At 45.9% G+C, this 16875-nt stretch overlaps 1 protein-coding gene across 1 annotated transcript; it reads left to right on the forward strand.

The window, feature by feature from the left end:
* The first annotated feature begins 1987 nt into the window (after nt 1-1987).
* On the forward strand, nt 1988-15931 carry kiaa0895l. Its single transcript, XM_088939093.1, has 7 exons — nt 1988-2114; nt 6755-7440; nt 8675-8818; nt 10039-10171; nt 10561-10866; nt 11853-11950; nt 13032-15931. Exons 2-7 carry the CDS (start codon nt 6796-6798, stop codon nt 13191-13193), a joined length of 1488 nt encoding a protein of 495 aa, XP_088795219.1. The 5' UTR covers nt 1988-2114; nt 6755-6795; the 3' UTR covers nt 13194-15931.
* The last annotated feature ends 944 nt before the right edge of the window (nt 15932-16875 follow it).

Genomic DNA, 16875 nt, shown 5'->3' on the forward strand with positions numbered 1-16875 from the left:
CATCACACCAAATTCTGAACTACGGAAATAGGAATAATTTCCTCTTCAGCCTGGGGAGCAGAAGCACATAATCACGTTACGCTAGGCGTACTGTCTTTCCTGAAAATTCTCATTTCGAAATAAAGATTATGAGTTTTCAGATTACTTTATCTTGTGTATTTTTCTGTTTCTGGGTTTCTGTTTTACATTTGTCCATTGTTGTAGACGGACTGCTGATGTGGAATATAGTTTATGTGCATGTGATTTGTGTAAAATAGAGGCATGTTGATAATGACAACCTCTTGCTCATAAACGTTTGCTTTTTTCTGTGCAGTTCCCTTCCACACTCTTTGGTTTTCCCCTGAATATTATCATCGTCTCACATAAATGCATTAGAGATGCTGATAAATATTTTTGCAGCTGTGTGTGAGTCCTTGAATGCATCCATCTGCTGTATATTTTATCATCTTTGAATGTCTCATTTATAAAATAATAATAATAATGTGGTCATGCTCTGTTCCTATTTTTTGGCATGTACTTTTTTGAGAGAATTGCCTCTCAAAGTAAAGTGTAAGTAAGTGTTCAAATTTACAGATGCAAAAATGGTACATGATTAATGGAGCTGCAAATACAGTAGCACAAGCAATGGAAATTTGCTGCAAAGATGGCTTTGTTGAAAAAAGCCTGTAACAGTGAACTTGTCCGACAGATTGCAATGTAACCTTTACGTAATCTCTTCAAACCTACTCTTGCCTTCCACAGCTTATTGTTGTAACACACAAAAGCAGGGTACAGCAGCCACTTGAATGACTTGATGTATTCTGAAAACCCTTCTCTTTTCAGGAGATCAGAGGAGAAGGGAAAGTCACTAATTGTCTTCTCCCTGTTTCTCAGATGGCGGAATGATAGCCTTGGGGACAGTACACTGGCCGTGCTGGCCTGGAGAAAACACACTGAAGAAAGAGTCTCAGTTTTTAGTACAGGGAGAAGCAGCTATGAGAGTCACTGAAGCCCCTTCAGTTCCTTACAGAATTTCTGTTGTCACTGGAAATGTATGCTGTTATGTTGGACCAACGGTGCACATAACTGAAAGAACACACTACTTTCACGGAATTAAATATTTTACATCACTAATCCATACTCTGGTTGATGGCATAATATCACTCACTGCACAACAACATCTTAACAGAAAGTGCTAAAATAGATGTTCAACCGAAATATTTATTTACATTTGAATATCCAAATATGTCAGTTTTAAAACTGAAGATCTGTAACCTCTGAGTTTTTTTTTAGCAATTTATAATTTCGGTATCAAGTATTCACAATGCCGTTTAGGTTACTGAACTAATCCAGTACATTTTCATTAAAACTTTTTTTTTAAATCGGTATTTTTGTGTTTTTGCTGCTTTTAAAATTGCTTAAAATTGGGGTTTTTTTGCACTTCTTCTTGCTCTACGTAGGTCAGGCACCACGGTGACGACATCAGTGGAACTTCCTCACCTTTGTGACAGCCCCATCCCGTCGCTATGGTGATGGAATATTTAAGCCCACCTGCAGAAAAAGCGTCTTGTCTTCTCTCTCTCCCAGGTACACTGACCATGTTCCTGCTACCACAGGGCGTGTCATAGTCTCCATCCAGTGATCCGCGCAGCCTGCATTACTGCTATGAGAACCCATCGCACAGGTACAGCACACAATAATTTCTGACTCCGACCAAGAAAAAGTGTTTAAAATTAATTTTACCAAGGCTGAAATGCTCGCTGTGATTTCTCCTACTCATCAAGTTTAATAACCATGGGAATTAAAATAAAGAGGTATGTTGTAGCACTGGATAAACGCCCAGTTAAAAGCCCCTACGCGTGGTGTGCTGGGACAATGAGGGGGCTGGGCGGACGTGGTCTAGGCGTGGCTTTCGCGGGTTGCTCAATCTAGGGGGCGGGGCCCCGGCACGCAGGGGGCGGGGCACCGCAGACGCTCCGACAATGTGACCCATCAGCTGCTTCGGTGTGTCAGTTCCGAGGGTCTGGCAGCATCTGCTTGCGCCGGATATTAGGAACCGCTACTTCTGCAATTGTGTGCTGCAGCAGAAGGGGCCATGCGTTAACCACCAGAGAGAATCCCCCAACCACAGCCAAGTAAGTTGTGTTTACGGTCGTTGTTTTTAAATGTGATGTTAAAGGGTGATGCGCCTCGGAACGCTTCGATCGCTGCATCCGGACGGAATTTAGCACGCTGGTGTAATCGGCACATGTTGCTTTTGTTCTCGCTGTGTCTTAAATGATGAGTGGGTTTTTGCACTTCGCGATCCCCGCTCGGTTTAAGCTGGGAAGCAACCGGCGAATCCATAGCAGCGCTGCTGTGTACAGCAAGCGGCGGAAGAGACAGGCCTGGGGGGTGGCGGCGAGGTCGTATAACGATACAAGGTCTGACCTGTCCCTGGAACAGGCAAGCTCGGCAGTGTGAGTGGGCAGTGATGGCAGTGCATACGTGCCGACCCGTATCGTTAATCCGGCGGCGAAAACCACCTTCTCCAGCAGCGTGAGAGCTAGGGAGCGCCTTTACTGGCACTGCGGCCAGCTAGACGTGGGTCCCCGGCGGTCCTACGGATACAGAAACACAATTGCGGGCTCGACTGCCCGACGATCTTCTCTGGCTGCGGTCCGGCTGACCCGCCTGTCCCGGTACCGATCGGGATAACGGGACACCGACCCCACAGGCGCTCGGTTTCGAGGATGGACAGATAATAGGGTTGCTTTTCAGTTCCTGCCATTTGTGGGGTTTTTTTAAAAGCAAATTTGGAATTAGCATCATATAGTGCTGAAGTGTTATGCTCTATATATACAGTATGGATGAAGGCAAAAAATGCGCTTCCATCTGCTCCCTCTGCGGAGCTCCAACAGCGGGATGAATTGTCAGCGAATTCGCCTGAAAAGGGAAAGACCACCGAAGAGAGAACTACCAGAGGGGTTTCTTGTTCTTCTGAAGTGTCCTATAGGAGCTGTGAGAGTTGAGGTGTGGACGCAAGCATTGTCTTTTCTTGAAAGGTAGCTACGACTCTGATGAACACTTTTGAACTATTACAGAAGAGCTAACACAACTGTATGCCAGAGCTTGTGTGAATAAAGAGCACAACGGAGCTGTCATTTCAGTGAACTGCGTTGGAGGTTAGCATGGCCCAGACTCCAGGCCTGTTACTGAGGAAGCACAGGCATGGAGCTAGCTGTGGTCGCACAACGTCTGTAAACACACAACCTAGCCTGTCGTAATACAGCAAGAGTGATCCAGCACGTGGCCTTTTCCACTGCTGTTAGTCTTGCAGGAAGGTTCTCCTTCTGATACAGAGTCAAGAGGCTGGAGTCTGAGGGGGATGAATGGGTAGAGCTGGCACTGAGTTCTGAGGCTCATTTTGGAAGAGACCAAAAGCAGAGTCCTGGACAAATCTGCACCAACTTTGTCTGGACAGGTGGAGCTTGTCAAAACAGAAGATAAAAAACTCTTCCCTGCCAAGTCTAACCCTTTTCACTGATTCTCCCAGAAATCGTTTTGAGTTTTCAGTTTAGCACAGTACATCTTTATGAATATGAGATTTTTTATTTGGCTTTAGCTTCAGTTGACATTTTGCTCCACTGCCGGAAAGGTGCTCCAGTGATTGTGCTGGGAGTGTCAGCACAAGCCCTAGTGCCATCCCAGGCAGCTGCAGCCTCAGGAGGTTCTGCGGTCCGTTCAGATGGAGTGGGTGTGAATCCGGGTTTGGTGGCAGCTGACTTGGCACACACCCCAGGACACGGAGACACTGTTTCTTCTTGAACTTTACTCCGGTCTTGTTCATGTCTGTGGCGCGGCTTCCCTTTGGAAACGGCAGGAAGTGGGATCCTCCTGCTGTGTCCGGTCTGATTATCGCATCTGTCTCGACAGAGAGCAGTGACAGCTGACTCCAGACCAGGCTTCCAGACAGAAGAGCAAATGGAGTTTAACCCCCTGGCCTCTAGCAAACGGGAAAAAACTCCCATGTTAAGCATGCTCCCCACGAAGTTAGGAAGTTCATGTCTCTGCAAGCCATTCCTTTTTTTCCTTTTTAAATATGCATCGTTCCTGCATGTTTTTTCCCTAAGTCCCAGGGTTTGGAACCTGCTCGGTTAATGAATTTGTTCTTCGGAGCCATCGTTGGAGGTTGAAATCTGGTCTCTTGAATTGCAGTACCTGCTAGGCGTGGCTGTAGTTATACACTTTGAGCTGTGTCTCTCGTACTACTATCATTACTGCAACCTTTCTAGCAACAAAGGAGAGGTCTGGCTTGTACAGTACGTGCACAATCTAAGACGCCTGCAATGACATCACCTGCCTCTCCCCCCTCTGCAAGCCCTCGATGACCCAGAGGGCAGATTTAGTCACTGGGCAGCAGACTGGGACAGAAGTAGGCAATATTAGGTGGCACGCCAAAGCAGTTGTGTGTTCTTCTTGTGCCCAAAGATACACTGGTTACATCAAATAGGGTCTCTAAGATTGTCTGTGTATATGTGTGACCTGTGATGGACCATAATCCCACTCAGGGTCTAGTTCTGCCCAGTGTCCTGCACTACTGGGACAGGATCCAGAAGGAATAAGTGGCTCTCTGATGACTATCATGAAGCCAGAACTATTCCTGTTGTAATAGGTAAGGTATGCACAATGTTAGGACCAGTAACTCTACACATTTTTCTATGTATTATAAAACATTAAAAACGTGTTAATTGGACGGTGTTGTAAAGCATTTTGCGTGTATTAAAAACCCAGATAAGGTATATCTTTGTATTTTGTGTTTGCTTAGCAAGAGGAAACGTACGTTATCCAAACCACAGTTTTGTTCACATGCGGTAAAAATATTTTGCCATCATGTGACTGTCACAGTCTTTTTTTTTTTCTCCTGATAATGAGGTTCTTGCTTTCAAGAACTGAAGAGCTCTTCTCACATGGAGCTGAGACCACTGGGAATGAGCCTCAGCTCTGAATAATGGGTTCTAGTTCCAGTCCGGCGCTCCTTCCTCTGTGCTAGACTTCCTGTTTAATGCCCTAGGCCCTGATCTGAGTGCTGTGCATTTTTTCAGTATTGCAGTGAAAGCAGGAACAGAAGGAATTGTTTTTTTTTAATCATCATTTTAGCTGTCATCCTTGCAGGATTATTCTTCTGTGTTTTATTCCGTGTTTGAGTTTTGCATTTTAGGTCATGATTTAGACTTTTTTTCTTCTGGTGTAAATGTATTATCTTGCTCTTCATCTACTGTATGTGCATCATTTTAGTGTTTTGTACTGTATTTCTTGTTTCACTAACTTATAAAGTAACCCCCTTACCACTAGATTACTGTACACATTGCACTATGTAACTTTTTAATGGAAAAAAAGTGCTTTTGCTTTGATAAAAGGCATGAATAAATTAGATTTATAACATTACTAAAAATTACAAGGTAACAACATATTACCCTCCAAAGTGAAAATGGAGGTGACCTGTGTGTTCCTTGATTTTTAAGAGAAAATTGACAGTTTCACTGCATGATGGGAGATTTTTACTCTTCCTGTAAAAGGTGCTGCTTGTCAATATGATCATAGGCGTTTGAGTAAATAATACACAGTATTTCTGTAAATGTCTAAAAGCATGATTTGCGTGTGAGTGAGTGAGTCATTGTGCACTTATTCTGGGAACTGTGTTGCCCTGCCAATTCACTACAATAAGCATGTTTTTAAATTGCTTAAATTGGCTTGCTATTTCTACTTCAAGCTCCTTAGATAAAGAATAGGTTGTAGAGTGCTGTAAGCTGGGTTTGAACACAAGAGGTGATGACTGTGCAAAGTGGCAGATTGACTCTCTCAGCAGGACCTACAGAATTGGGCTCTAACAGCTGTCCCATCGACAGCACCTCAACACAGAAGCGCAGGCACAGCACCTCCTTTCATATGCTCTCTTTAACTGTCCAGATGTCAAAGCAGGAGCACGTGAGATCCCTGCAGATCCAGTTAAAAGAACTTGGGAATGGCTCCTTGCGCTGCAGAATGAATTGATTCTGTTGCGCTCTCACCATTGTTAGAGAGAGGATTCTGAGCATAGCAGAGCTGCCTCTTTTCCCTATTGCTCTTGGTATTAAATCAGGACTTTATATTTGATTGGCTGATGTACCTTTATGGTAGTAGTCTAATTCTTGCAATTTGTTGACATATCTGGATTAGTTGATATACAGTACTGTAGTTTTGATCAAAATGATCAAAATAATATTAGAAATGCACACTTCATAGCAGAGTTAATACTAATGTCAAGTAGTCACCACCTCTGTGTACTGGGCTACTTTCTTCAATGGGCTCTAAGATGTTTGAATTGATGATCTCAGGAACATGTGATGTTTGTTGACCACGCACACAAGTCATGAGAGCCTGAATGAGTGCACATGAGTGCAGTGTTATCATGCTTGTGTGGTTCTCCTGCAGAGACCATCGCTCAGTTCTGCTGAGGACCAATTCAGCCTCTTCTGGTAACTGAGCAGCATGACCGCGTGATCCGTGGACATGTGGCATCACCCTCTGCCATAGTTGAAAAGGCTAGAGATGATGTGCCACTTGATACAAGGGTGGTGACCAGGTTGCACCGGTCCTCCCAGCTGTAGAAAAGGAGCCGTGTGCATTCCGTCCTGTCACTGTGATAGAGGCTGGGATGATCTCCATCACTCCCTGGTGGAGGCCTCGAACCCTAAGTGTGAGTGTGGCTGTGTGTGCCTGTGACTGATCTGGCACTGTTGCCCTGTGCTCTCAGGTGGCTCGTCTCGGAGGGAGGGGAGAGGCCCGGCTGCCGAGATGGTGCTGGACCCTGGCGGGGGCTCTGTGGAGCGGGCAGCCGGCCGGGGCACCCTGGCCACCGAGCGGACGGGCACGGCCAAGAGGGAGTCGCCACGCAACGGGATGAGGCCCCACCCTTGTCCTGTCTCTGGGACCTTTGTCAAGCCCAAGGGGGCCGGGGGCGCCCGGGGGGCTGAGGGAGAGGACGGGAAGCCGGCAGGTTCAGAGGTCAAGCGGCCTGCGAGCCTGGAAGCGAGAAGAGAGGAGGAGAGGCGGGGCCCGGCCTGGCGGAGCGCGCGGGCCCCCGGGCCGCCCCCCCGCAGCCTCACCAGCCCCGTGTTTACGGGCCGCGGCAGCTGGATGCGCCGCAGCGAGAGCACCTGCGCCATGAACGGGGGGCCGGCGGGGGGCCGCGGGCGCATGCGGCCGGCCACCTCCCTCCCCCACATCGCCCGGGCGGGGGCCGCGCTGCCGCCCGCCACGCCAACGGGGCCACGCGCCACCTGCCTGCTCGTGGCCCTGCGCCCCGTCAACATCGAGCGCGAGCGCGAGGCCTTCTTCCAGTCGGGGTTTCAGTACGAGCCCCAGTTCGAGTACGCCGAGCCCCAGCCCACCAGCGTGCTGGAGAAGTACTGCGAGGGCTCGGGACAGTTCCTGTCACAGGTGTGTCCCTCTGCCAGCGCGGGCCGTTCACTAACACAAACCTTTCTTTTCATTGCTTGCTTTGTGCAGTCCCACGCATATTATACAAAGCTCTGTACACCTCCAGGTCATTGTTAATAAAAAGCGTTGGACTGACTTGCGATTTCGGTTCAGATACAATCGGTAAAACCGGGCATCAGTTGTTCACTCAGTCCACTAGGTGGCAGGAGTGGTGAACCTCAGGATCACTGAACAGTAATGAAACGGCCAGGTGTGTTTTAGAAAAGGCGTAATTACATGTTCATTACTTGGAGTTGCGTGGCAAGTTTAAAAAGCTGCCTGGTCTCCAAGTGTCCTGGGCATTAAGAAAACATCACTCTTGGTGGCAAATTATATTCTGATCTACACATGATACCAAAGAAACTAGACTTGCAAGCTAGAATGTCAGATATCTTGAATGCAGATATCTTTGATAAAGTAGACACTGAGCCATTAAGATTTATTTTACAGTGGGGGGTTCACTGTACTGACACCAGCACTTCATTAAAACAGTCATCTCCCTTTAGAAATACTGCAGAGTGAGCACATCACTCTCTTGCAGTCCTCTGTCTCTGATCAGCCCAGACTGGAGGACAGGCCCTACTGCAGCCTTCAGCGAAACTCTGAGGGGCAGGAATCTTTCTGCGGTGGCTGAACATGCAGTTAAAACTTCCTCTCATTTGGCTGATGAGGGTAGGGTAGCAAGAAAAAGAAAACTCAAAACAGTTAGCAGAAGCATGCTTTATGCAATTCAGACTGGTAGGATATTCGTGGATATAGCTTCCTAAGAGTTAAAATGCACTGGGTTGAGGACTGTGAAGTTTCTGAAACCCTTTTGTATGTATTTTTAGTCTCACACCCCTTTCCTCCAATTTGGAATTGATAATCGTCTTAGATTGGTGCAACATCCCCCGCACCCACAGTGGGAGAATGAAGGGCTGGCTTGTCTTCTGAACCACCGGCCTATCGGAAACTGACTCACTGACATCACTGCAAATCTGCAGGTGCCCTAGAAAATACAGGAGTCCGGATCTTAAGGAGCCCAGTCCAGGCTGATCCCAGCCCTTAATCGAAGGGTTAAGAAAACTAATATGGTGCTAACAGTGAATCCCCATGATTTTAGTCTTCTTTTCACCCTGTCCAGTGGACAGTGCCTCAGTATTGCTGCAATTTGCCAGCTGTGACAGCTGTGTCTGTGCCATCTGTTCCTGTACAGGCTGTGCGAATCATGCAGTGCGTCCTCCGGAAGTATGGATCCTATGAGAGTTTTGAGGTGGCCACCGGGGGCAACATTCTTCCCAAGAGCCGTGTCTGGACAGCGGTGCGCAAATACCTGCAGAAGGAGGGTTGTGTGGGCGAGGTGAGGCCTACTGGCAGTAGATCAGGAGGAAGTGTCAAAAGGCTTATAACAGTAATTCCTTGCTTTTAATATAGTGTTTGTCACCCCAGATCACTTTTAATATCAGATAATATAAGAGCTTACCCACCCCCATACTAAGGCTTTGATTTGAAAATTCTGATCCAGAGGAAAGAGCACCACCTACTGGTCCACCAACACCCCAGTAACAGCAGCCTGGTTTTCTTCAATCTCAGTACTGACCAGGCCCAACTGGGCTGAGCCTCTGAGATCTGACGAGATCAGGTGACAGGGTGGCGACACTACTTATCCTTCTTGTATGCCGGGAGATATTTATGCTAATAAAAACATTAAGTTCTGTACTTTGGTCAGGAGTTTTCATCCTTTTCTGTCTGGGAGTCTCCCTTCTTAAGAGACTTCTCTCAGTCAATGGTTCCATTGTAGCCAGGCATTGAAACCAAATTCTGTATCATTTGAAATAATGCTGCACTTATCTAGAAAATACAAGCTCTATAAGCACATTTTTAACCAGTTTATTGTCTGAACATTGATTTTACTGTTGAGCAAGGGATGTGAAATTTACTTTTGTTGCTGGTAGCCCTCTGGTCATTCTCCGTGATAATACCGTAGATAAATTAATGTTTTTAGATTAATTAAACATTTTCTCAATAGCTTTTTTTAACAGGAGGACATGAAGTGGCATCCTGGATGACTGTCCGTAGACGCTGAAATTTGCTTTGTTATTGAAATTCCTTCAGTTTTGTGAAGAATGCCAAAATCTGAACAAGTCCCTGCACTTTTTCATGCCCACGTTCTTTTGTTGCTAGACATTATTACATAGACCAATATCCTGTTTTAGCATTTTCCCAGGCTTTTCAACAACTTGAATCCTATTAGCCTGTGTTAGAAATATATAAAGGTGTACGAAGAGTCTGAAGAGATGGAAGTGATTTTTTTACTGTAAATATGTGTGTATTGTAAGTCCTACAGAATAGTTGATAAGGGTGTCTGCTAAGATGGGGACAGTAATTTGATGATGAGCCTCATTTCGACCTCCGAAGGAGGTGTGGGAAATGCTTTATGTAAAGTAGCCTCTCTTATCAGCCCACTGACAATGAATGCTGCCACACACAGGAGCTGGAGAAATAAAAGTGGTCGCAGCTCTGGGCCAGTGCAGAGACTTCACGGCGGCCTGCCTGTCTGTCTCTGTGTCCCTCCATCAGGTGGTGGTGCGCCTGTCCGAGGAGCTGCTGTCCCAGGCGGTGATGATGGTGGAGAGCTGCCGGCCGACCCTCACCATCAACCTGGCGGGGGCGCGGCAGCACTGGCTGGAGGGCATGCTGCGCCACGAGATCGGTACTGTTCCCCTCACCCGCCTCTCTGCCCGTGCAGCTTCTCATTATCACGGGGTGGCACAGACAGACACCTGACGTCTCTCTGAACATTTCAGAGACAGAGACTATGTACATCATAATAATAACAACAGCAAAAGTAATCAATGATTCCAAGTTGTTTTTATAGGGCAGTAACTTATAGAAGAAGGAAATCAAACATTTATCTGGGAAAACACAATACAGCCAGTTTGTCACTTATATTTAGCCTTTGACGAATAGGGAGAATGTGCGTTCATCCAGCCAATTTATAAAGACCTAAAGTGTTTAGAGCCTGGCACCCACCTAGAAGCTGGACTTTGCACCATACCCCCAGTGTGATGCCCTGTGACCTCTGACCTCTGACCTGTGCAGGGACACACTACATCCGGGGGGTGAACAACAGCCAGCAGCCCTGGCACAGCGCGGCCGGGCGCAAGCAGTTCGGCCTGAAGCCGGCCAACCCCACGGAGGAGGGCCTGGCCAGCCTGCACAGCGTGCTGTTCCGCCGCCACCCCTTCCTGTGGCGCGCCGCGCTCCTCTACTTCACCGTCTACCACGCCGGCCACATGAGCTTCAGCCAGCTCTTCGGCCACATCAGCCAGTTCGTCCACGACCCCGCCGTGCGCTGGGAGTACTGCGTGAGGGCCAAGAGGGGCCAGACGGACACCTCCCGCCCGGGTAAGCAGCACCAGCCCAGGTCTACTAAATCACTGCCTACCCCCAGGTAGCACAGCCCCCAGCCAAATCCCCAAGCCCATCTGGAGAATCCACACTCACACACTGATCGCAGGCTGTAATCAAGCACAAGAGTCAGGCCATTGTCCGCCATAGGTGTTTCTTGTGGGAGCCACTGATTATATACTGTAAATATTTGTGTAGTGTAAATCCTACAGAACAGGGATACGGGTGTCTGCTAAGATGAGGACGATATTTGGATGATGAGCCTAATTTTGACCTTTGAAGGAAGCGAGGTAAATGCAGGGCAGTGGCCAGAAGGGGCTCTAAATACTTGCAGTGTGATGGTAGCTCCAGGGTCACAGGTTCGATTCCAGTCCATATGGAGGTTTTGCACGCTCTTCCTTTATTCATAGGGGGTTTTCCCAGTTGCTCCATTTACCTCCCACCTCCCGAAAGGCTTAGGCTCATGGGTGACTGTGGGTTGTGCCCACACATGAGCTAGGCAGCTGGTCTCCCGTCGTGACCTAACAGTGAGTGGTGGGCTCTGGTGCCCTACTGCCCTGTGCCCTGTTCCCAGCGTTCACGATTGCACAGAGAGAGTGCTTTTCACAGCATCTGGGTCCGCAGCTCACTGTGCTCCCCTTTCCTGAAAGTAATAGCAACCACTTCAAAGATCAAATTTAACACGAGCCAATGTGGGAGGCAACTTAGTACAAGTACCTTGTGTTAAAAATAGCCAAAACCCAAATTCAACCCAGAGTACTACTTCTAGATCAATTGTGAAACACAGACATGAGGACGCAGGTATAAATTACAAGGATGTGCATTCATTGCTGGAAACAGGAAGCAGTTCTTTATCCCCAGTGTGCAGCTCAATTAGAGAGACAGGCTGAATGGCCTCCTCTCATTTGTAACCTATCTTGTGCTCTTATGATCTCTCCTGTGTGGTGCTCTGTCACTCTGCTGTCTTTCCTGTGCATCTCCAGGGTGTTTCAGTAAGGATCAAGTGTACCTGGATGGCATTCTGAGGATCCTGCGGCATCGGAGGACTATTGACTTCAAAATGTTGGTGTCTCTGGGCAAGGTCAGTGGAAGTCTGATGCTTTCACGGCACACAGTTGTTTACATGGACATTGTGGGATTGTTCTATGGTGAACAGCGTGAAACGTTCAATTTTAAACCCAATTGTCGGTGATTTACACCAGACTTGGTACTTTTTTTCAGGCCAGAAAGGTCAGATTTGCGTTTTTAGGATGTTGAGGTCAAGGAGTCAAAACTCAACGAAGGGGTGTAAACGGGGCTGTTTGGTATTGCCCCCTAATGCTAACTGATCTTTGTTACTCAAAAGACGTTTGTGTTACAGGTTTGTGGAAAGTGTCATTTTATGTAAATTGCACAGAGTATCAAAAGCAATTATTTGACAACTTCCGAAAAGAGAAAAGAATATTGCACTTTAACCAGGAAAATTGATTTTTTTCTCAGAAGGAAAAGGTTTTTCTTGTCTGTGTACAGGACAAAATGAGTGCTCAGCTGGTGCAAAAATGACTACAAACTGCTTTGAATAAAAGGGAGGTATAAGTTACACTTTCACCTCTGCAAAACCTATGAGTCTTTGACATCATCAGTCTGAAAATGGAAGTTTGTTTGATGTAACGGTAAATTGGAGACAGTAAAGCATGAATTGTCACGCCGTGACACCGCAGTTTGAAGAGATGCACCAGATCTGGGCACTAGTGTTTAAGACTTCAGCTGTTACCGGAGGGCCACTCTTAAGTACCATCTTTTAAATGGTTTCAGTCCTCAGACTACCAAAGTACTGCAGCCTGCCTTGCACGTCTTGTTAACAAACTGGTAAAGAAATTTGTCTTTCTTGTATTCTCTGGTACTTCTGAACAAAAAGGGCCGTTATTAAATCTGATACTAGCATCTTTATCATCTATCAGAAGATTGGAAAGGTACTGAACTGGTACTCGTTTGAGTTGAACAGCTTAAGAAAAGCGCTTTTGGAAATGCACGTCATTAAGGTTTTTTTGGATCTGAAAAGTAAATATTAAAAGAGAGCTAGTTGGGAAGATGCCTTATAAATTGTATGGAATTCTGTGTGGAGGATAGCACTTCATGCGGAGTTCATGCGGATCCTTTTCTCTCTTTCCTGGCTCCCGCAGGTGTCCTACGAGGATGTGGAGCACTTAAGGAAGTTTGCCGTCCTGGGGAAGACTCGAATCCCGCACTTCATGGAGGACCAGGAGCGCTACCTTCAGCAGCTGGACCACATCATCGCCGCCAATGAGCTGAGCGACGAGGAGCTGTGCCAGCTCATACCCTAGTGCGCCCGCGCCGCCGCTCGGCACAGGACAGCCACCGCCAGCTGGCCCCTCCCAGTTGGGTCTAATTCTTACGAAAAAAACCCCGACTAAAACCAAACGTGATCTTTGCCAAAGTAATCATACCTTCCCCACTGGGAGGACATTTCTCTCGTTTTAAACTGAATACCGAGTCTTATCTTTTTATGTCTGCATTTGTGCAGTTTTCAATGGAGCTGTCCACGAAAGACGACGTCTTGATCTGCCTTTCCTCACCCAGCAGATTTATTCTGCATAAGCCTTAATGGCACAGGAAAGGCTAGGAAACCAGAATCGTGTGGGTCAACATGAAAGGCTCATCTTTTGGGGTGGTCCTGTATAATTACCTTGGCAACTCTTCTAGCTTTATTTCAACTGTTTTTAAATCCTAAAACAAATGACAGTGGGTTTTTTTTTTCGGTGGCAGCGTGGCACTGACCTCAGAACAAGGGACTTTCTGCCTTAACCCTTTGATGCTGAAAGAGAGAGGAAGCATATCCGGTTGGCATGTCTTCTTCCAGTGTGTTTTTGCTTCCATGGTCCTGTTTAACAAAAACCACTGCTACCCCTCCTGGAACTAAATCCAGGGGACTTCTAAGTGGAAACCTTTATTCACTGGCTCCTAGCGTGGTTGCTACTGACTTGAGGTTCTTCAGAACCTCTGAGTTCAGAGAGAAGGGACCTTCTGTATGGTCCATGTTAATTAAGTAATTAAAAGCTCAGCATCCTCACACTTTGCATTTGTACAGTACCTCAGACCTTTCGATTGAAATAAATACCTCTCATTGTTTGGCTACAGTAAGTATACTGTGCATTTTTAGTGTGCCTAGAGTGACTCTAGTCCCGTATTTTGTCTCGATGAGCAATATTCAGAGATAGCACATCCCTGAGGTGTTTATTTACAAAACTTGTTTTTTGGTACAATGAGCATTGTGGAAAAAGACAGTCCTGTTACAGCAGCTGCGGAATGCTGGGATGGACAATTCGGACGGTCACAGTTGACGTCAGTGCTAGAGCACTTAAGTGTCCCCAGCTGCACTGGTATAAATTGACACCTTGTTAAAGCTGCTGCTAGATTGGGTTGCAATTTGGCACCGAACAGTGTTGATATGTTCAGAAAACAAAACCTCATATGAGTATTCCACCTCTTTAACCTTGAAGTTTTGAGGAGTTTGGCACACTAGTGAATTTCCTTGAGGAAGATGTTTTACAGTTTTAAGAAGTATAGAAGCAGATGATAACTGTAAGTAGTTTGTCATTCTGTTTCATTTCAGCTTGCTGCAGCTGCAGTATTTCTCGTGTTTATTGCCAAAGGAATAGCGAAAATGGTTATGAGTTGGTCTAAGTCTTAAATTTTGCAAAGCCACACTTCCTGTGATAGCTTGGAGTGCTCTCCACAAGCATTCCACAGACAGGATCTGCCCCTATAGTACCCCCATCCCTGTATGAAGATTCCTCTAATATTCTTTCAAAAGCTGCAGTATATTTCACAGGCTGAAGATACCATGATCCTCTCAAACAGTGTACAGATTAGTGGTGTCTTGATTTGAAACAAAGGCTATATTGAAAGCAAAAAGATAGTTCTGGGTGTTTGATAACTGGGCTCTCAGTAAAGTTGCCATAAATTTAGTCAACAGAACAAACATGAGAATAACGTGGGAGGGTTGGTAGAGTTGTTTTCCCAATTCTCTTCGTGATGCAGAGTTGGTACCATAGGAGGTCCACTTTTTATGTCTTAATGGGGGGTGGGAAGAGGGGCACACAGTAGGTGTTGTGTGCTCCTGTTATGAGCCTTGATATATTAAAATGACCCATCTTGACGAGAACTGCCCAGTAGCACGTCTTTGTCCCGTACACAGCCTGACGTAGATGCTGGTGATGCCAGAGATGCTGTGAAGAAACTGGCTGAATCCATTCTGTCAGAGGGTCCCTACTTTAATACATCAGTTAGTGCCTCTGTAGTAATGTTTTATTAGGGAGTCCTTGTGGTTTCAGCTTGCATGTTTTCGTGGCACAATAGCTAGCCTTGAAATATACCTTATTAAAAATATGCTCAACACTCCTGGGCTGGCAGGATGCTACTGTGAGCCATTTCCTCGAACGTACATGTTCTGTGCAAAGTTCCTGTGCTTCCTCCTTGTCTTTTTTTCAGAAATCTTTCTGGGCTGGGAATAATTCAGCAGAATAAATATATAGACCCAGGCCTGGCCATGGAGAGCCACAGTCCCCTCTGGCAGTGGTCAAAAATAAATGTATATATTACATTTGTAATTTATAGCTTTACTTTGGTGGCAGTTTAGTAAAAGAACGGGAACCCTTTTGGTTCTTTTTAGCTAAAAATGATCAAGGCATTTTGCACAAGAAAGAAAAAAAAAAGCAGAAACAATCAATTTGGGGAAAGCATTTCAAATTTCCAAAGGTTAGCAATCAAAGCATGATTCTCTGTCCGGGGTCATGCTGGGAGATAAAGGCTTCTTTGACAAATAGGAGCAGCTATGATGCTGAGCCTGCTGGGGGAAGAGTTACCGAGATTTCGGGGAATGAGAAATCCGGGAATAGGCTCTGTGTGAGCTTGTGACAAGTATTTAAAATTTGAAAAACTGTACCGATGTGAGTCTGTTGAGACTGACCTAGAGATTGACACCTTTCTTGTACTTTTTTGCACGACTGTTACACATGTAATTTTCATTTCTTTATATTTATTATAAAGTCACTCTAATCCCTTTCGTTTCCTGTGACTGTTGTTTGATTTTTTTTGTGGTTTTGAGGTACAGGTCTGCAGAGGCACTGGATATTTCTGACCTACAGCTGGACAGTCTCATTCAATGTTAGACAGACAAAGTGCTTCATGGAACCTCTTGTTTATTCTATTACTAGCCTTAAGCTTAAACAGCTTTAGTAATAATGATTATTTATGCAACCAGCCTAAGATTTATGTAAATGTTAACAGGTGCTAACATTTTCATTTTTTATACATTTTGTTCACAAGTTTTTATAAATGTTGAAAATGTTGTGACACGTGGACATTCGATCAGTACAGAACACATACTGTAGTAAGTGCACATACAGTAGTACTACAGGAATGAGCAATTGCATTGGGGACTTCAAGCAATCGTTCAATTGTCACAGATCATGACTGACCTTGGTCTACCTAAATACGTCCCACAACACTGCAAATCAAGGTCTGCCCCAAAGTTCAAGCCCTGGGTACTGATTTAGCAGGCTCTAGTGCAGGGTCCTACGATGGTCTCTTAAACGTAAAGGGATCCCAAGAGCTCAGTTTATTGATACTGGGACAGGAGAGCTCTAGTTTACCCTAGGGTATTTCACTGGCCCTGAGTTAGGCCAAAGAACATAGAGTATCTACACGTTGAATGCTTATTGCATCTGTTATTTTTGTAAAAATAGTGCACAATTTTATTAATCAGATTTTAAAACGGAACGTGCCTTGATTTCACTGAAGTTCACTGTCCATGCACACTACATAAAAGCGTAGTGGCTTCAAAACGTACAACTCCTTTTGGTCGAGTGACAAAAAAAAAAGGTTCTGGCGCGCGCTGCCAACCCCAGGAAGTGCTCGTGGCGAGCGTGCGGGTGTCGTGAAACTTCACCGAGCATTGAGGTTTCTGCTGCAACGCAAAAAAAAACAGCAGCGGCCGGGGCGACG

This window comes from Atractosteus spatula, chromosome 21, assembly GCF_055471065.1.
Source record: "Atractosteus spatula isolate fAtrSpa1 chromosome 21, fAtrSpa1.hap1, whole genome shotgun sequence".
Classification (NCBI taxonomy): domain Eukaryota; kingdom Metazoa; phylum Chordata; class Actinopteri; order Semionotiformes; family Lepisosteidae; genus Atractosteus; species Atractosteus spatula.

Bases quoted from the DNA above. Each gene is read 5' to 3' on its own strand.
- kiaa0895l (XM_088939093.1), top strand. From the start codon at position 6,796: ATGGTGCTGGACCCTGGCGGGGGCTCTGTGGAGCGGGCAGCCGGCCGG. The intron at 7,441-8,674 runs GTGTGTCCCTCT...GTTCCTGTACAG, and splicing joins CGGGACAGTTCCTGTCACAG to GCTGTGCGAATCATGCAGTG. The intron at 10,867-11,852 runs GTAAGCAGCACC...GTGCATCTCCAG, and splicing joins GACGGACACCTCCCGCCCGG to GGTGTTTCAGTAAGGATCAA.